This window comes from Mustelus asterias, chromosome 26 (genome assembly GCF_964213995.1).
Source record: "Mustelus asterias chromosome 26, sMusAst1.hap1.1, whole genome shotgun sequence".
Taxonomy (NCBI): Eukaryota; Metazoa; Chordata; class Chondrichthyes; order Carcharhiniformes; family Triakidae; genus Mustelus; species Mustelus asterias.
In genome coordinates, this window is record NC_135826.1 from 6,123,516 (window position 1) to 6,144,693 (window position 21,178).

Genomic DNA, 21,178 nt, shown 5'->3' on the forward strand with positions numbered 1-21,178 from the left:
TTTCCAGCCTATCTATATCCTGCTGTATTGCCCGACAATGCTTTTCGCTATCCGCAAGTCCAGCCATCTTCGTGTCATCCGCAAACTTGCTGATTACACCAGTTACACCTTCTTCCAAATCATTTATATATATCACAAATAGCAGAGGCCCCAGTACAGAGCCCTGCGGAACACCACTGGTCACAGACCTCCAGCCGGAAAAAGACCCTTCGACCACTACCCTCTGTCTCCTATGGCCAAGCCAGTTCTCCACCCATCTAGCCACTTCTCCTTGTATCCCATGAGCCTTAACCTTCTTAACCAACCTGCCATGTGGGACTTTGTCAAATGCCTTACTGAAATCCATATAGACAACATCCACGGCCCTTCCTTCATCAACCGTTTTTGTCACTTCCTCAAAAAACTCCACCAAATTTGTAAGGCACGACCTCCCTCTTACAAAACCATGCTGTCTGTCACTAATGAGATTGTTCCGTTCTAAATGCACATACATCCTGTCTCTAAGAATCCTCTCCAACAACTTCCCTACCATGGACGTCAAACTCACCGGCCTATAATTTCCTGGGTTATCCCTGCTACCCTTCTTAAACAACGGGACCACATTCGCTATCCTCCAATCCTCAGGGACCTCACCCGTGTCCAAAGAAGCGACAAAGATTTCCGTCAGAGGCCCAGCAATTTCATCTCTCGTCTCCCTGAGCAGTCGAGGATAGATGCCATCAGGCCCTGGGGCTTTGTCAGTTTTAATGTTCCCTAAAAAACCTAACACTTCCTCTCTTGTAATGGAGATTTTCTCTAACGGGTCAACACCTCCCTCCGAGACACTCCCGGTTAACACGCCCCTCTCCTTCGTGAATACCGATGCAAAGTATTCATTTAGGATCTCCCCTATTCCCTTGGGTTCTCAGCATAATTCCCCTCCTTTGTCCCTGAGAGGTCCGATTTTCTCCCTGACAACTCTTTTGTTCCTAACATATGAATAGAATGCCTTAGGATTCTCCTTAATCCTGCCTGCCAAGAACATCTCGTGACCTCTTTTTGCCCTTCTAACTCCCCGTTTGAGTTCTTTCCTACTCTCTCTGTATTCCTCCAGAGCTCCATCTGTTTTCAGTTGCCTGGACTTAACGTGCGCCTCCCTTTTCATTTTAATCAGATCCTCAATTTCCCTGGTTATCCACGGCTCTCGAATCCTACCTTTCCTATCTTTCCTTTTTACAGGCACATGCCTATCCTGCAGCCTTATCAATAGTTCCTTAAAAGACTCCCACATGCCAGACGCGGACTTACCCTCGAACATCCTCTCCCAGTCAACATCCACCAATTCCTGCCTAATCCGGCTATAGTTAGCCTTCCCCCAATTTAGCACCCTGCCCGTAGGACAGCACTCATCCTTGTCCATTACTATCCTAAAGTTAACAGAGTTGTGGTCACTATTTGCCACATGTTCCCCAACCAAAACTTTGACAACCTGACCGGGCTCATTTCCCAGAACTAGGTCCAGTATCGCCCCCTCTCTAGTCGGGCTATCTACATACTGTTCCAAAGAACCTTCCAGTACGCATTTTACAAATTCCTCCCCGTCCGGACCCCCAGCTCTAAGCACTTTCCAGTCTGTGCCAGGGAAATTAAAGTCCCCCACTACAACAACCCTATTTTTTCTGCACCTATCCAGAATCTCCTGACATATCCTTTCCTCCACTTCCCGTGGGCTGTTGGGTGGTCTGTAGTACACCCCCAGCATAGTGACTGCACCCTTCCTGTTTCTGAGTTCCACCCACAGTGACTCAGTACATGACCCCTCTAAGTTGTCTACCCTCTGCACCGCGGTAATATGCTCCTTAACTAATATCGCTACTCTCCCACCTTTTTTAGCCCCTCCTCTGTCTCACCTAAAACACTTATACCCCGGAATATTCAGCTGCCAGTCCTGTCCTTCTTTTAACCAAGTTTCCGTCACTGCAACCACATCCAAATTCCGCATAAGCATTAAGGCCCTAAGTTCGTCTGTTTTACCCGTTACGCTCCTCGCATTGAAGCAGATACACTCCAGACCTCCAGGCCCACTCAGGTCATCCTCCTCCAGAGCGCTCCGCAGACAGTGACCCAAGCCAGGAATCGAACCCGGGTCCCAGGCACTATGAGGCAGCAGTGATAACCACTGTAACACCATGCATCTACGTTTAGATCTACATCTAGATTTCCATCGTTACTATAGTCACTATATTGGCTGTTAATGCTCGATGATATCTGAGGTGGTGAGAGGCACTCCATAAACACAAGTCTTTTTTACCCCCCTCAGGATTAATCTCACCAGGCTGTGTATATGTGGTTGACTCTCAATTGCCCTCGGGCAACTAGGGATGGGCAATAAATGCCGGCCAGCCAGCGATGCCCATGTCCCATGCATGAATATAAAGAAATTTATCCAATTAGCCATCCAGTGGTTTGTGATTTCAAAACTTCTGATTCTGCCGGGAGAGAGTTTGCAAATCTAACATGTTCTGCTTTATTGGGAGCAGAATGTTGGGCAGAATGTGAAGTTGGGGAACGTTGAATGGAAAAGCAGAAGTGAGTGTTTTTATATGTGTATCTGAGTTTCACATCCGCAGGTTTGTGTGTGTGTGTTTGCTTATGTGCCTATAAACGCTTCCCCTTTTTTGTGTCGAAGAGACCAGCAGGAAACCACTTCTGTTACTGCTGTGACAAGCTGGGAGGTTATGAATGATTCGTAACCAATGTGAAGCTGAACCAGCCATTGTCCCACATGGACACCCTCTGTTCCGACAGCTTCCAGAGCAGTTAATCAAAGGCAAGTTTTTCAAATCCCTTTAACGTTAGAAAAGTTAAAGTTTAGGAGATCTGGAAAAAGAAGCACACAGGTTTTCGATGGAGATCTGATGCGTAATTGCCTCATTTCATATTTTGATTTTGAAATTTGAAGTCTTTCTGACATTATCTAAAATGTTTCAGTTGGTTATTTTCAGATAGTGCCTATTAAAATTAGAATGGAGTGCTGTTTAATTATCAATGTACAATTCTCATTGCTTAGGACTGAAATTTCCTTGTTTTCAATGGTTTATCGGTATGCTTTGTTGTGCAGTGGTTGTAAGTTATTACTTGAAGAGTCGGTCAGAGCCACAAAACCAGTCAATTACAGATCTTCCTGACAGATCTGTGCTGGCGCTGACTCTTCAGCTGAATTTTATATATCTCCCATTCCCCTTATATACATCCTTTTATATTATTCCTTTGCAAATAGGAATTCCATCACCTTGTAAGTGATCCTAGCCTTTGCCCGAAGAGCCAGTTGTTAAAAAGCAAGATTCTAATTCCAATATGTGCAGAAAAATTAAGTACTATAACTTCCTCCTTCATTCCACCAATAGTGGTCGGTTCACCAATCAATGGAAGTAATCTTTCCCTGTCTGTTTTTTCCTCTTTTGTAGTTTGATTTGGATCCCAGTTATACGACAAATTATTCCTGCTCAGAATGAGCCTGAAATTTCTAGGTTCTTGATTAATAAGGGGATTAGGAGTTATGGGGAAAAGTCAGGAGAATGGGGATGAGAAAACTATCAGCTTTGATTGAACGGCGGAGCAGACTCGATGGGCCGAGTGGCCTAATTCTGCTCCTATGTCTTATGGTCTTGTGGTCTAAGTTTCTTAAGTCTCTCTTCCTCAACGCTTGCTATGTGACGCAGCTTTCGCAATTGCCCATCTGCAATGCTCTTCCAGCATTCTCTTGAAACGTTGAAGGAGGAATCATGGAGCACGGGAGTTGGCCTTTAAATAGCCTTGGGGAAGCAACACTGGGGAGGCTCAGCATGTTTCTGGATAACTGCACCAAGAAGGGATGGAGGAAACTGGCTGAAGTTATTGGCACAGACAGACGGTTTAAGTGCAGGTGAGTACACATTTACTATCCAACCACAGGACTGTTAGAAATGGTGACGCAAATCCAAGTCCAAAGATGTGCGGGTTAGGTTGATTGGCCAGGCTAAAATTGCCCCTTAGTGTCCTGGGATGCGTAGGTTAGAGGGATTAGCGGGTAAAATATGTAGGGATATGGGGGTAGGGCCTGGGTGGGATTGTGGTCGGTGCAGACTCGATGGGCCGAATGGCCTCTTTCTGTACTGTAGGGTTTCTATGATTTCTATGAAATCCCCAACTTCAGTATAATTTTACAAACAAACATTTGCTCCTGGAGGCCTGAGTCTTTCAGTGGAAAAGGGATACCATTTTTAATTTACAATTCTGTAAATAATCTAAAGTGGCCATTCTTCATGTGTGAACCAGACCATGAATTAACAGGTTGTTTTACCATCGTGGAATCATCACAACCGAGTCCATCTTTGTGTCTGTCCAACATAAAGGAAATTCCCAGCAAAGTTCTCGGGAGAGTGGTCAGGAATAGAAACCATGGTTAATTTAGCCCAGAGATATTTCGGGCCAATTGTCATCATTGTCACCAGCCTGATCCGAAGACCAGGAAACTCAGTACAGATTGAGATTGGAGTCATACAGGGTGCCACTTTTCACAGAATCACTACAGCGCAGAAGAAGGCCATTCAGCCCATCTGGCCTGCACCGACAACAATCTCACACAGGCCCTATCCCAGTAAACCCACATATTTACCCTGATAGTCCCCCTGACACTAAGAGTCAATGTAGCATGGCCAATCCACCTAACCTGCACATCTTTGGACTGTAGGAGGAAACTGGAGGAGCCCGGACACGGGGAGAATGTGCAAACTCCACACAGACAGTGACCCAAGGCCAGAATTGAACCCGGGTCCCTGGCACTGTGAGGCAGCAGCGTTGACCACAGTGCCACCGTGCCGTCCTTAAGAATGGCTGCGCAATTTACTTTCCCATAAAATCGTAGGTCCTTGTTAAATTATCCCCTACTCTTAGTGTAACTCATTCCAGCCACCTGTTGCACCCTGTGTAACACACCTCCAGGTATCCATTACAAACTGTGTGATCCACTCTCCAGGTAACTCTCTTGAATATTTTTATTTTTTCATGTAGTTCACTTTTGGATATCTCTCACTTTCTGCAGAATTCACTTCCAGGTATGTGTTATTCTTGGAGTCACTCCCAAGGCTCAACTAATCTTGGTGGTTACGGAAAGTGTCTGACAGATTCAGGCAGTAAACAAAAAGATTCTCTGCCCTGTGTCAGCTTCGTTCTGACTGTGTCTCAGAATGCTGCAAATCCTACTCCTGGTCATATCTTATGTTGATAGTTCAGTGTGGTACAGAGGGAGTATTTTCAATGGTACATACCATCCTTCAGATATGATGTTAAATGAAGGCTACAGCTTCTGTTCAAGAGTCACTGAAGTTTTCCCAATGTGCCAACCCTTTTCAACTAACACTACTTAACGCAAAGAACAAAGAACAATTACAGCACAGCAACAGGCCCTTCGGCCCTCCAAGCACTGACCATGCTGCCCAACTGAACTAAAACCCCCTACCCTTCCGGGGACCATATCCCTCTATTCCCATCCTGTTCATGCATTTGTCCAGATGCCCCTTAAAAGTTACTATTGTATCTGCTTCCACTACCGCCCCCGGCAACGAGTTCCAGGCACCCGCTACTCTCTGTGTAAAAAATCTGCCTTGTACATCTCCTTTAAACCTTGCCCCTCGCACCTTAAACCTGTGCCCCCTAGTAATTGACTCTTCCACCCTGGGAAAAACTTCTGACTATCCACTCTGTCCATGCCCCTCATAATCTTGCAGACTTCTATCAAGTCGCTCCTCAACCTTCATAGTTCCAGTGAAAACAAACCAAGTTTCGCCAACCTCTCCTCATAGCTAATGGCATCCATACCAAACAACATCCTGGTCGATTTTTTTCTGTACCCTCTCCAAAGCTTCCACATCCTTCTGGTAGTGTGGCGACCAGAATTGAATACTATATTCCAAGTGCGGCCTAACTAAGGTTCCATAAAGCTGCAACATGACCTGCCAATTTTTAAACTCAATGCCCCGGCCAATGAAGGCAAGCATGCCATATGCCTTCTTGACTACTTTCTCCACCTGCGTTGCCACTTTCAGTAGCCTGTGTACCTGTACACCCAGATCCCTCTGCCTATCAATACTCTTAAGGGTTCTGCCATTTCCTGTATATTTCCCATCCGTATTAGACCTTCCAAAATGCATTACCTCACATTTTTCCAGATTAAACTCCACCTGCCATCTCTCCGCCCAAGTCTCCAACTGATCTATCCTGTTGTATCCTCTGACGGTCCTCATCGCTATTCCCAAATCCACCAACCTTTATGTCGTCTGCAAACTTACTAATTAAATCAGTTACATTTTCCTTCAAATCATTTATATATATTACAAACAACAAAGGTCCCAGCACTGATCCCTGAGGAGCTCTACTAGTCACAGCCCTCCATTCAGAAAAGCACCCCTTCCATTGTTACGCTCTGTCTTCTATGACCGAGCCAGTTCTGTATCCATGGTATGATTCATATACATCTTATTGCTGTTTGTGCCTGTTTACAAGATGTGTGCAGTGTTTGTGCAAGTCATTGACTGTTTGTCTGAATATTTTATCGGATGAACATGTTGGGGTCTGATAATAGATGCTGTACAAATGGGCGGCATGGTAGCACAGTGGTTAGCACTGCTGCTTCACAGCTCCAGGGACCTGGGTTCGATTCCCGGCTTGGGTCACTGTCTGTGTATAGTTTGCACATTCTCCTCGTGTCTGCGTGGGTTTCCTCCGGGTGCTCTGGTTTCCTCCCACAGTCCAAAGATGTGCAGGTTCGGTTCATTGGCCAGGCTAAAATTGCCCCTTAGTGTCCTGAGATGCGTAGGTTAGAGGGATTAGTGGGTAAATATGTAGGGATAAGGGGGTAGGGCCGGGGTGGGATTGTGGTCGGTGCAGACCCGATGGGCCAAATGGCCTCTTTCTGCACTGTAGGGCTTCTATGATTCTATGATGAGTTAGACTGAAAGATCTCAGTGGGAAAAGCCTGATGTGCTTGAAATCCTGCCTATCCTGTTTGTGATCAGCAAGTGCAGTGTTGGGCTCTGACCATATCACCAGTATCTTCAGCTCTGGGAGCTCCTCACATACGGTCAATTCACAACATGGCTTTCTAGATCAACATTTATTGCCCATCCCTACTTACCCTTCAGAAGGTGGTGGTGAGTTGCCTTCTTAAACTGCTATAGTCCCTGAGTTGTAGGCCCACCCACAGTGCGGTTATGGTGGGAATTCCAGGATTTTGACCCAGCGACATTGAAGAAATGGCGATATGTTTTCAAGTCAGGATGGTGAGTGACTTGGAGGGGAATGTCCAGGTGGTGGTGCTCCCATGTGTCTGCTGCTCTTGTTCTTCTAGATGGTAGCGGTTGTGGGATTGGAAGGTTCTGCCTAAGGAATCTTGGTGAGTTCCTGAAGTGCATCTTGTTGGTATACATGGCTGCCACTGTTTGTCGGTGGTGGAGGGATTGAATGTTTGTGGGAGGGGTAGCAATTGTGGGCTGCTTTGTCCTGGATGGTGTCAAGCTTCTTGAGTGCTGTTGGGAGTTGCACTCATCCAGGCAATTGGCGAGTACTCCATTACACTCCTGACTTGTGCCTTGTAGATAGCGGGTAGGCTTTGGAGGGTCAGGAGATGAGTTACTCGCTGCAGGATTCCTAGCCTCTTACCTGCTCTGGTAGCCACAGTATTTATATGGCTGGTCCAGTTCGGTTTCTGGTCAATGGTAATTCCCAGGATGTTAATTGTAGGGGATTCAGTGATGATAATACCATGTCAAGGGACGATGATTAGATCGTCTCTTGTTGGAGATGGTCATGCCTGGCTGCCTCCACAACAACAATAAACTTATTAACATCCCACAGCACAAAAACAGCAGTGTTGTGTGAAGGAAAATGGCTGTGGAATATATGTTGATGCAGCTGAATGTTCTGCCCATCTCCACCAGTGTCACCCACCCTCAACGAAGTAGATAATTGGTTCATAGGTTTATAAGATATAGGAGCAGAATTAGGCCATTTGGCCCGTTGAGTCCACTCCGCCATTCGATCATGAGTGATATGCTCCTCATCCACATTTTTTTGTCTTCTCCCCATAACCCTTCAACCCATTACCAATTAAAAATCTGTCTAACTCCTCTTTAAATTTACTCACTGTCCCAGCATCCACCACACAGATTCACAACCCTTTGGGAGAAGTAGTTTCTCCTCAACTCTGTTTTAAATTTGCTACCCCTTATCCTAAGACTGTGACCTCTCATCCTAGAATGTCCCACAAGAGGAAGCATCCTTCCACGTCTACCTTATCCATATCTTTTATCATCTTATATACCTCAATTTGATCTTCCCTCATTCTTCTAAATTCCAGAGAGTATCAGCCTAAACTGTTCAATCTCTCTTCATACGACAAACCCCTCATCTCTGGAATCAATCCAATGAACCTCTTCTGAACTGCATCTAATGCCACTACATCCTTCCTTAAATAAGGCGACCAAAACTGTGCACAATACTCCAGGTGCGGCCTCACCAATGCCTTGTATTGTTGCAACAACACTTCCTTACTTTTATATTCTATTCCTTTAGCTATAGATGCCTAATATGGTATATTGAAATAATCAAATCCCAGGACACAGACTAAAAAAATGTGCTAGTTAAAAGTATGGGAGGCTTTTCATCCAAAAGATAACAGGATTTATCAGGAAGTGGACATTCTAACTAGAGATAGAATAGGAGCTAAAGAGAGGACGTTGAGGAATTATGGTGGATATGTGGGGCTGAGGAACATGGTGGGAAAGTGGATAGAAAAAGGAGTTGTTTTGTTGGGCGCAAAAGCCTTTTCCTATCCTAAAGGTTCCCTGGTTGTATTTAGATCATAGAATGTTACAGTACAGAAACGGACCATCTGACCTATAAATTGTGTGAAAATCTGTTGACAGTGAGAAGGAGTTGGAGACTTGCTCGCTGAAAGTTCTGGAGCCAGATGGAAGCCCAGGCCGATATTTTATCCAGTTAATGGCAGATCGCGGCTGCTCGGTGAACCATCTAATCAGCAGTCTACAGAAGATGGGACACACAGAGGCAATGAAGTGCCTGATGTCAGTGGGTGAGTAAGATAATGGAGACGACACAGGGTGAAGAATTTGGAGAGAGTCTGGGTGATTAGGGTACAGCAGTAGTCAGGATGCTGCAGTTTATTTTTATCTTATTCATTTCAAGAATGTCAAACAATGGCCCTTTGCACCTTAAAAGGGAAAGCCTCCTCGCAGACATAATACATTGAATTTACAAGCCTGCTCTTATAGAGCAATGAATCTTCTGACTTATATTGAATAACACGACAAGTTATTTGACTGATAAGCTTAAAAAAAGTATCATGTTAGAGAGGCCAGAGACTCTTGGCCCACAAGCTGCGCTGGAAAAGCATTTACCTATTTCACACAATTGACCTCATTAATTGCTTTGTTTCCTGCAGCCAGTTGGACTTAAAGCTGGAAGAGAGATAAAATCTGAGGCAGACAGCGTCTTTACATTGGGCGAGATTTTCCTCCACTCCCACGCCATGTTTTACTGATAGTCCCACCGTTGTTAACGGGGATTCTCGTTGAACGCACCCCTCGCCGCTGGGAAACCTGTAGCGGGGACGCACTTGTCAGCAGGACCATAAGGTCCGGCCGACGTAAATGGCAGCGAGATTCCGACGAATGTGTAAAGAGTTGGTTGGCTGCCCGCTCTGGGTTCTGCCTCCATTAAAATAGTTTGAGATGGGTTGGGTTTGGGTTATTTTTAATGTTATACATCTCACCCACTTTTAGAGGTTAAAATTACCTCCTTTGACACATTTACAAAGTAGTCTTGAAATACTGGGTGCTTTTCACTTGCAATCTGAAATTAACAAGCACATGCTTGACTAAACAGCAATTAAGCTCTGCCTGACACCAGAGATTCCATTTGCTTCCCTAAATGAAAGGATATGGAGTGAAGGCAAGTGAATGGAGTCGAGATACAACTCAGCTAAGGTTCCATTGAATAGCTCAAGGCACTGAAGGGCCTGTTCCTGTTCCAAAGTGAGACTCAAAGGGACACCTTATCAGCAAATGAATACAATCCTATCCTTACTTAATATTTACCATGAGAGTGTCTCCACAGGAGATCAATATTACAAACAGCTTCTCCTTGGGGTTGAGGTGCCCCCATGATGACACAACTAGCAATGGAAATTTGGAACCAAATCAATCAGCATTGGACAGACTTGTTACTCTGTCAGGCAGAATGTTATTACTGCAGAGTGTACAAACGGTGGGAACTTGTACACCCCCAATGCCACACATACGACAGATAAAAAAAATACAAATTAAGGATAGTCAGAGGAATTGAAACAGCATCAAGAAAGTTCCTAGAAAGTTTGTAAGTTTTTCCATGGAAAATAAGAATTAACATTTTTCTCTTGGACATACATTGTACAACTGCTGAAGATGGCGCCGGAGTGAGGCTGCAAACTGTGCCCAACATCCCTTCTAATTCTATCTTTTACTCTTGTTCTATGCTTACATTCCGCACTCTCTCGTTTCCTTCTCTATGAACGGTATGTTTTGTCTGTATAGCGCGCAAGAAACAATACTTTTCACTGTATGTTAATACATGTGACAATAATAAACCAAATCAAAATTAAATGAAGTAAGTCAGGGAAGTGTAGTCGGAGCACAGTGTGAGATCAATTCAAATGAAAGTTTTTAACCCCACTTGATCCCACCTGATATCCTGTCTTCCTTACAGGATAGACAGGAACTATCCTGTTTCTTAAATGACTAGAATTTTGGCCTCAGCTACTCTGCCCCGCTCCCACATTTGAGCTGCTGAACATCCTCTGAACCTTTGTCTTCACCTTTCTTTTGATAGCTCAGATAGGATAGCATAGCTGCCAAAGAGTCATATTGGACTCGATACGTTAACTCTGTTTCTCTCTTCACAGAGGCTGACAGACCTGCTGAGTTCATCCAGCACTGTCTATTTTTATTTCATATCTCCAGCATCGTTACTATGCTTGCCTAGCTGTTATGTTACTGGACTTAATAATATAGGGGACTGAGTTAACAATCTAGACAAGGAAGAGTTCAACTCTTACAATGGCAGTTTGGGAATTGGAATCAGATTTTTTAAAATGCGGAAAGAAAAGTTTAATATTTGTAAAGATGGGTTTGAAATTGTTGGATTGTTACAATTAGGGCCCCATTTTACCATTTTGATTCCAAGTGCTGAATCTGGGCGCATTTCAGATCTGACTTGGAAAACTGTTCTCAGGCGCCCCCATACGCACTTAGCCTAAAAAAAATCGCGAGTCTGAATTGCGCTGTGGGCGGGGCTTATCGCGCCCGAAACGCTGCAGCTCCAATTGGAGCTTTGAACTGCGCATGCGCAGTGAAAAAAAAATTTGATAAACGCGCCCCTGTCACATCGGCCCCGGGCTGCAAAAAGTGGATAAAGCGGCCTGGGAGCGAAAAGCGGGAGCGATGGCCCCCACAGACATCGCCCCACCCCCACAACATAACTGTCCCCCTTATCCACCCACCCCACTCCGCTATCCAGACCGATCGTGACCCCCTGCCCCCCTTTCCCCCCCCCACCAATCACCCGCAGAGTGGCAGTGGTTCCCCCATTCCCCCACCGATTGCCCGCAGAGTGGCAGCGGCCCCCCCACCGATTGCCCGCAGAGTGGCAGCAGCCCCCCCTTCCCCACCATCGATTGTCCTCAGAGTGGCAGCAGTTCCCCCCTGCCCCCCCCACCAGAAAACCATTTTGCCCCCCCCCCCCCCCCCCCCCGCACCCCAACCAGGGAATGATCTGGCCTCCCTCCTCCCTCCCCCCCTCACTAGAGAATGATCTGGCCCACTTCCCTCCCCCCCCCCCCCCCCCCCACCACCACAGATCTGAGTCAGAGAGCCGTCAGAAGCTCTGCACTTCCCTCCTCAGAAGCAGGAGTGCCCGAAACAGATTTTTGCCGAGCATGTCTGTTTTGTGCTGAATCTGGACGGGCGAACGTGATGGTAAAGGGGGAAATGCTGGTAAAGTTGGGCGGGCAGCATTAATTCAATTTAAATGCATGCAATGCATATAAATCACCGTGCAGCCCCACCCGTATTCCTGGGGCCACATTTCAGATCGTGGCCATTTTCAGGCCTTGGTCACAGTGGGCATCTGCGCGGACGTGGGCCCGGATCGCGCTAATTGCCTCATGCCCGACTTTACCAAGTTTTCGCGCCCGCAATGGTAAAATCGGGCCCTTAGTTCACTAACGTCCTCTAGGGAAGGCACTTGCCAAAACTTTCTTGGTCTGGCCTTTATGTAACTCCAGGCCAACAACAAAGATTGACACTTAACCGGCCTGTGTGTCAAGACAGTTTTATCGGAAGTGGTTCTAGAAGGCAGCCCACCACCATCCTCTCTGCAAATAGCAATGAGGATGAAATGGAGATTTGCCGTGATGCCTGCATTTCAAGAATGGAAAATATCTGATACAGATCGTTAGTCAAAGTGTTTTGATAAAATTTTGAATATTTCCGTTTTGGAAATAATCTGTCAACACGGTGACCAGGGGCAGAATGTTGGGGTTATTCAGAATACAGTTAGATTGTACTAAAGGCACGAGGTTTGATGGAAAGAAAGGGCAAAATCTTTACCAAAAAATGGCCGTGTTGTTTCTCTCCAGATTCTACCACACTGTGCCAAACATGATCAAGGGGCATGATTCACGCTGTTGTAGGTGGGGGGGGGGGGGGGGGGGGTGGTTAAACCTGCCGGCAACACTGGGCTGCTCAGAGATCGCAGTGCCCTTCAAAGATGGCGCCGGCGATCAGAACAAAATAAACCACCCCCCCCGCCCCACCATTGCGGCCTCAGGGGTTCCCTCCCCACCCCTCGATTGGAACGAACATTCACTCTGACCACTGTCCCTCGTTCCTGAGGGCAATACTTACCTTTGAGCCCCCACGACAGGTTCTATATGGTGGGGGGGGGGGGGGGGGGGGGGGGGGGGGGGGTCAAGATAGGTTGGGGGGGGCGGGGTGGGTATGCGAATACATGCAAAGAAGGTTCATGCCCCCGCAAGGGCAAGGCTCAAAATCTGGAAGTCGAACTGAGCCCCACCTCGCTGATGGCAAAGGGCGGGCTGAAGATTTTGCCCACGGTGTTTAAGGGGGATCTCATTGAAGTCGGTCATATATGATTCCAGTGAGATCAGCTTCTTGTTATCTCCCTTCTTGCATCATTAGGGTTGCTGATGTCTGCCTTGCCCTCAACCCCACCGACTATTCAGATCATTGTGCAGCCCAAAGATCAAGGTGCGACGGTTGGAGATAGGGTCTCTCTCTGCTGTCAAGCCATCGGTCCCCCAGGTCTCAGCTATCAGTGGTTTCGACGAAAGTATGAGGTAAGAGTGGTGACTTCAGCCATCCTCTTACATTCACAGGATGTTTATGCAAAATAAGTCTTTGATGTTGTCTGAAATACGTGAGAGACACCTAATCCCTTTAATAAATAATAAGAGGTACGTCTCATTCTAATGGGACAGGTGGGCAACCAAAATTCTGGACTTGCAAAGGGCTACTTTTGGGTATCCCTGATGAGTGTTATTGTGAGACATTTGGCCTTGTTCCTAGAAAGGCATTTGCCCGATGTGATGTAGCTGAGATAAAGATCATGTCAACATTATTCATGTTTGAATCTCTCCTTTATGGCTGCTGCCTGACCACATATAGAAATTTCCTCCAGTTAAATATTGGGAAGACAGAAGCCATTTGGGGAGAAGATTCGAAGGGTCGAATTCGCGTAAAACTGGAGTAAATCCCGCTGGTTTTTCAATGGAAGCTTCAAAATGAATCTCCCACACTCTGTGCATCGCAGAGTGCACTGGCGTGAATCACGTGAGAAATCAGAGGTCGGGGCCTATTCCCGCTGGAGAGGCCGGCAGCCAAGCGCTGAGTGGGTCACTGCGCATGTGCCAATCTGTCAGTGCTGAGATCGGCGCATGCGCAGTGGCCCCTGTCTGCCAGCTTCCCGATCGCTGGCCAGCCGTGCGACCTCCCTACGGCCTGATCGCTGGCCCCGCGAACATGTATGGCCCAGCCTCGACCTCACCCCCACCCCCGGCTGCCCCAATCTCACAATCCCCCACCCCCTCCCAAAGACAGCCCTGACCGCCCCCCCCTCCCCCCTCCCCCCATTGGTAGTCCCAACCCCCTGCCAGGCCAGCCCCCATCCCGATGCCCAGCCCCAATCTCTGGCCTCCATCTCTCTGCTCACGATCCCATATGCAGAATAGCAGCGGGACCCCCCGCCTCCACTAATCACCCCCCACAGAAGCCTCTCCCCCTTTAGGCCCCACCCCCATTAGGCCCGCCCCCTTGACTTTGCCTGATGTCTAATGAGCAGTCCCAAGGTGCACCCTTGGGCATTGCCACTTTGCTCGTTGGGCACTGCCAAGGTGGTAATTCCCGGGGGGGCACACCCTATTACCCCCAACCCGCTAGGGGGCCCTAATGGCTCCCCCCCCCCACTTCGCTCCAGCAGGATCGGGCCGTCAGCTCCCTGCAAGTGGGGAGCTATAGTAAACCCCACTAGAGTGAACCACTCCGGCGGAGGGGGGGAAACGCTATCGGGCCCAGAGGTTTCAGTCCCGGACTCACTAATAATATGCAAAATAAATTAAAATTATCATTTGAATAAATTATGCAGCTCCGCGCCGATTTCTGGTGTGGCGCCGGAAATCCGGCTGCCGGAGGCTCGCGGTGCCCAGCGGGGAGCCCGTGTAATGGCCTCCGCTCGAGTCCTCCGGCCCGCTGCACTACAAAAGCAGCACAGCGAGCTGGGAGAATCGCACCCATTGTCTCTGGTTCTTGCCACAAACTCAATTTACTTTCCACTGACTCCACCCCTCTCCCCGGCCTGAGATTGGAGCAGATTCTTGCCAAACTTGACCCTGAGCTTCCACTTGAGACATCACCAAGGCCTCCTATTTCACCTCTCCACCTTTCTACCTCACTCTCGTATTGAAGACATTCCTTGAAACCTACCCATTCAATCCAGCTTTTGGTCTTCTGTTCTCATATCTCCTCATGTAGCTTGGTGTCGCATCTCGTGTTAGAATGCACCTGTGAAGCATGCTGGGACATTTTATTACATTCAAGGTGCTAAATAAATGCGTGTGGACTGTAGGTAGGATAAAGGATATTGTACATGAATGGTGTGAGGGGCCCGGTGAGGGTGTTTAAATGAGTCAGTGATGGGATAGATTGTATGTAGGTTACGAGGAAGATAGGATTAATCAGCAAATCATTGTTTCTCATGTATTTTCTTCATGTACTCAGCTGCCATTTTAATTGCCTGTTAAAGGGCGTTGTCACCCATCTCAATGTCAGGACGAACTTTCTTTTGCCTAGGTGAAGGGTGGTAACTCCTCGGAGCTTCTCTTTAAGTGTGTTGGCCTCGATGATGGTGACTGGTATGTCTGTCGGGTTCACTGCGAAACCCACTATACCTATTCCAAATGGGTTCAACTCCGAGTTGCCAGCAGTCCAACAACAAGTAAGTTAAAAGTCCTTTCATGGTCGCATCTCTGGGAACAGGAAATTATGTTTGTATTTGAATTCAATTTTAAAAAATCTGGAATTAAAATTCTGATGATGACCATGAAGCTGTTGTCAATTAGAACAAAAAACAAAGAAAGGTACAGCACAGGAACAGGCCCTTCGGCCCTCCAAGCCTGTGCCAGTCATGATGCCTGCCTAAACTAAAACGGAGTCCGTATCCTTCCATTCCCATCATATTCATATATCCGTCTAGTTGCCCCTTAAATGCCGCTATCGTACCTGTTCTCACCACCTCCCCGGGCAGCGCGTTCCAGACATTCACCACCCTCTGTGTAAAAAAAACTTGCCTCACACATCTCTAAGCTTTTCCCCATGCACCTTAAACCTATGTCCCCTAGTACCTGACTTTTCTACCTTTGGAAATTGTCGTAAAAAACCCATCTGGTTCACTAATGTCCTTCAGGGAAGGAAATCTGCCATCCTTACCTGGTCTGGCCTACACGTGACTCCAGATCCACAGCAATGTGGTTGACTCTTAAATGTCCTCCGGAATGGACAATAAATGCTGGCCCAGCCAGCGACGCCCACATCCCAGGATTGAATAAAAAGAAATCTTCCATCAACCAGGGCAAGTTTTTCATTAGCCTACGGCTTCATGTGTTTAACTGTGGAAACTTGGTGGGATTTTATTAATATGGGCAATTTATCACAATTTTAAAATGTTTTAAAATCAAACATTTTCATCAGGGCTAACTTTCCACCTGTGAGTAATCGATGTAAAGTCACTAAAAATGAATTTAGACACACTAAACTGAAACTTGCATTAATTTCATTGGTGTGCATTGGTCAGTTTCATAGTAAAGTAACTATCTTTTCACAGGAAATCCTTTCAAAATGTGCCTCCCAGTATCTGTGTGCCTGAGAAATTAAACACAATTTTAAGAACCTTCCCAAATTAGTACGGTTGGTGCTTTTTAATTCTTTCACAGGATGTGGGCTTCGCTGGCCAGGCCAGCATTTTTATTGCCCATCCTTAATTGCCCTCGAGAAGATGGTGGTGAGGCCCCTTTTTCAATCATTGCAGTCCATGTGGTGTAGGTACACCCTAAATGCTGTTAGGGAAAGTGTCCCAGGATTTTGACTCGGCGACAGTGAAGGAATGGTGATATATTTCCAAGTCAGGATGGTGTATGGTCTGGAGGGGAACCTGCAGGCGGAGGTGTTGCCATGTCTCTGCTTCCCTTGTCCCTCTCAGTGGTAGAGGTCACAGGTTCAGTTTAGTTTATTTATTAGTGTCACAAGTCGGGACGGCACGGTAGCACAATGGTTAGCACTGCTGCTTCACAGCTCCAGGGACCTGGGTTCGATTCCTGGCTTGGGTCACTGTCTGTGTGGAGTTTGCACATTCTCCTCGTGTCTGCGTGGGTTTCCTCCGGATGCTCCGGTTTCCTCCCACAGTCCAAAGATGTGCAGGTTAGGTTGATTGGCCATGCTAAAATTGCCCTTAGTGTCCTGGGATGCGTAGGTTAGAGGGATTAGTGGGTAAATATGTAGGGACATGGGGGTAGGGCCTGGGTGGGATTGTGGTCGGTGCAGACTCGATGGGCCGAATGGCCTCTTTCTGTGCTGTAGGGTTTCTAAGATTTCTAAGATTCTAAGAAGTAGGCTTTGATTAACATTGTGAACCTCTATTAGTCGCCACACTCCGGCACCTGTTCGGGTACACTGAGGGAGAGTTTAGCACGGCCAATGCACCCTAACCAGCACGTCTTTCGGACTGTGGGAGGAAACCGGAGCACCCGGAGGAAACCCACACAGACATGGGGAGAACGTGCAAACTCCGCGCAGACAGTGACCTAAGCTGGGAATTGAACCCGTGTCCTTGGCGCTGTGGGGCAGCAGTGCTAACCACTGTGGCCCCGCGCCGACCATTTGGAAAATGCTGTTGGGTATAGGCTTGTAATTTTAGTCAAGCCTGGCCAGTTTCATGCACAGGGCCTGATTCATTCAAATTTGAATCTTAAACCGATGTAAAAGATCATGGAAAACAGGAACGTGAGTAGCTTTTGATGCAACCCGCCCACATTTAACATTTCCAAGAACCTTAACACTTTGTCTATTTCTCTCCAGATTGCAGTGGAATCTAAGCACAAACATTGTGGAAATCTACCCCCAGTGATGTATAAACAGAGAGAGAAAACTCCCCTTATGGTTGGGCAATGTTGTATCTGATGCGGTACATGGAGGTTCCTAGGCTTGGTGCCCAGTTGCTGTGCTAGTTGATCTCAGTTAGAGTAAAGCGTCACTGTCACTTTAAGAAGCTGCGGAGTGCAGATTGACTGCAGCACCTGTATTAGCTGCTCGATATTCTTAGCTCTGCTGGTTCCTTCCTCTTTTCCGTATCCTGTATCTTGGTGCGGTCATTTTACATTAGAGTTGCTGCCTGTTGCTTCAACCTTAAAACCCACTCCTTCCTGCACACACAGCTCGGGCTGCCTGAAAATGAGGCTTGTTTAGCCGCTGCCTGTCCGTGACTCTCACTTTCTAAATCTTACAAGACTTGATCTGTTCAAGATGAGGAGTGAGATTGTGGATTAGTCAAGGGGCACGCTCCATAATATCGAACCATGCTGATCGTCCAGTTAGTTCCTGTTTTCAGCCATGTTCTTCGGAGTAGGTGCCAAGAACAAGACGATCGCTGAGTTGGCTAATCTCAGTTAGCCCCCACCATTGGTTTCAGCGCCTCGGGAGTTCAAAATGGGTCAGAGAGCCCCGAATGTGAGATTCAGGTGAGGCTGGGACTGGAGTTAATTGGACACCCTGCAACACCAGTAGAATGTTAATTTTAGTGAAATATCGGAGATTGCAGGAACTGACAGAGATCCAGTGCCAGAGCCCATACTTTTCTCAACTGATAGCCACAGGATTCACTTGGGAGCAAGCAGGCAGAATGAACTTCACCTCACTCAGAGACCAACTGCAGGAGCCACAGCTCCTTCCCATTCTCACAAACCTGAGAAACTCATCTAATACAGCACTGAGCAGGCCCAGGACCTCCTGACATGTACATCCCAGTAGCACAATGGATGCTGCTTCTCTCTGCTATCGCAGCAGGGTTGCCCTGTTTTGTCATCAAAATGCCATAGAAACCCTGCAGTGCAGAATGAGGCCACTTGGCCCATCGAGTCTGCACTGACAACAATCCCACCCCAGGCCCTTTCCCCACAGCCCAACACATTTACCCCGCTAATCCCTCGAACCTACACATCCCGGGACACTAAAGGGCAATTTAGCATGGCCAATGCACCTAACCTGCACATCTTTGGACTGTGGGAGGAAACCGGAGCACCCGGAGGAAACCCACGCAGGCACGGGGAGAATGTGCAAACTCCACACAGACAGTGACCCAAGCCGGGAATCGAACCCAGGTTCCTGGAGCTGTGAAGCAGCAGCGCTAACCAACTGTGCCGATGTGTGGTTTTACTGAGACTGAGCACAGTTGACCTGTCATCGACCTTCATGATGGAATTTCTGTTTTGTTTCCCCTGCAGTGAGTGGCTTTTGCCTGACGTTGAACAGGGTGCACATTGTGGTGCATCCCAGCTCACTGACCCTGAAGGAGGGCGACACCTTGGTGCTTCCTTGTTATGCTGTCGGTGATCCTCCGCCAAAGTACCAGTGGTTTTGCAACAGCCGGAAGCTGCCCGAGGCAAACGAATCGTACCTGAAGGTTTGTGACCATTTTTGGCCCAAATGTTTGGCTAGGCTTTGAATGTTTGACTGTGCTGGAGGCCAACGTCGAAAATCTCCCCCTCTCATTTGCAGCTGGAGTTCTCTGGTGCCCCTGAAAGTGATGGAGTTTTAGCTGCAACGCCAAATTCTCTGTCCTCACTTGCAGTGGGGTGGCCATGAACGAGGTCGGAGAATCCAGCCCCAAGTCTTTCCTAAGTGTTAGAAGTATTAAACCCTTCTGCTGTCACACTGCCTGGACTGCGCAATTATTTAACGCATTCACTGATGTTGAATTAAAACTTATATTTCTATAGCACCTTGAAGGTTGTAAATTGTCACAAAGTGCAACACAGGACTGTTATCAAACAAGATTTGACACAAACCCCCTTGTAAGGCGGCACGGTGTTGGAATAGTCACGTCTGGAGCTAACAAAGGCAGGAATGAGGGTGTGAGTAAAATAGGAATGGACTTCAATGAGTCCAGTGACCTTTTTCTCAACTTTGTGATCTCTTCTGTTTATGATCGTCTGGGATCACACTCTGTATTTGGGAGTTTGGTGCAGATTTTGAAGAACTTGGTTTTAAATGTCTTCATTAAATGCCTTCAATCAGGCTTGAAATGCAAATTTCTTTCTAGTCAACTGAGAGCCTAGGTTTCAAAATTCAGGTGAATTTTGCCTTTACGTTTCCTAACAGAGGAAGGCTCCACTGTGGGTTCCGTACTCCGGCATAGCCTGGATGTGTGAACAAAAGATATTAAATCTGGATTCTGATAAATATCACAATATCCCACTGTTTTTGAGAAGGTGGAGAGTGGCGGTGCCAAGTTCGTGGGATGAAAGGGATAGAGTACTTCAAAATAGAGACCTTATGAGGAAAAGTTGGACAGATTGGGTCTGTATTCATTGGAGTTTAAAAGAATGAGAGGTGATCTTATTGAAGTATATAATATCCTGAAGGGACTTGATGGGGTGGATACTGAAAGGATGTTTCCCTTTATAGAGAGGCGAGAACTAGAGGGCTCAGTTTAAAAATAAGGGCTCTCCAATTTAAGATGCAGTTGAGGAGAATTTCTTTCTCTCAGATGGTCACTACACTGTGGAATTCTCTTCCCCAGACAGCAGTGTAGGCTGGGCCATATTTTTAGGGCTGAATTAAATAGATTCTTGACTCAAGTAAATCAAAGGGTGGTTTAAAGTTTATTTATTATTGTCACAAGTAGGCTTACATTAACATTGCAATGAAGTTACTGTGAAAATCCCCTAGTCACCACATTCTGGCACCTGTTCGGGTACACTGAGGGAGAATTTAGCATGGCCAAGGCATCTAACCAGCATGTCTTTTGGACTGTGAGAGGAAACCGGAGCACCCAGAAGAAACCCACACAGACACGGGGAGAATGTGCAGACTCAGCACAGACAGTCACCCAAGCTGGGAATTGAACCCGGGTCCTTGGCACTGTGAGGCAGCAATGCTAACCACTGTGCCACCACTCCACCTATGGGGGTAGACAGGAAAATAGAGGCCACAGTCAGATCAGCCACGATCTTATCAAATGGAAATAGGCGCAAGGGGCCAAATGGTCTATTCCTGCTCCTCATTTGTATGTTTATGGGGAGTCCTCTCTGCAAACATTAGATGTTCCCAGTTCAGGTCCAGCAGATGCAGGTTAGGATTTCCTGGTTATCGCACTCAATCAGCTGACAAACATTTTCACTTTTCTGCTCAAGAAATTTGGTGGATTTAATTTGTTTTATTTTTTTCCCTTTATCTCTCCCCTTTGCTTCAAATAAGCTGAATGTTGGGTGCAATTCCGCAGGCTTTAGCTGTTCACCCTTGAAATAGAGAAAGGACTTGCA

The 21,178-nt window shown here is 46.9% G+C and overlaps 1 protein-coding gene across 2 annotated transcripts in view; it reads left to right on the top strand.

Annotated features, from left to right (window-relative positions):
* The first annotated feature begins 2,667 nt into the window (after positions 1-2,667).
* malt2 (MALT paracaspase 2) overlaps positions 2,668-21,178 on the top strand; it is a 52,200-nt gene continuing 33,689 nt past the window's right edge. Inside the window, exons 1-6 of one of the 2 annotated variants that reach the window (XM_078198108.1) lie at positions 2,668-2,809; positions 3,702-3,904; positions 8,943-9,109; positions 13,272-13,429; positions 15,438-15,582; positions 19,139-19,317. In XM_078198108.1, coding sequence (XP_078054234.1) covers positions 3,765-3,904; positions 8,943-9,109; positions 13,272-13,429; positions 15,438-15,582; positions 19,139-19,317 — 789 coding nt within the window. In that variant the 5' untranslated portion in view covers positions 2,668-2,809; positions 3,702-3,764. The remainder of the gene's footprint in view (positions 2,810-3,701; positions 3,905-8,942; positions 9,110-13,271; positions 13,430-15,437; positions 15,583-19,138; positions 19,318-21,178) is intronic. The other variant, XM_078198109.1, reaches the window with a different exon arrangement.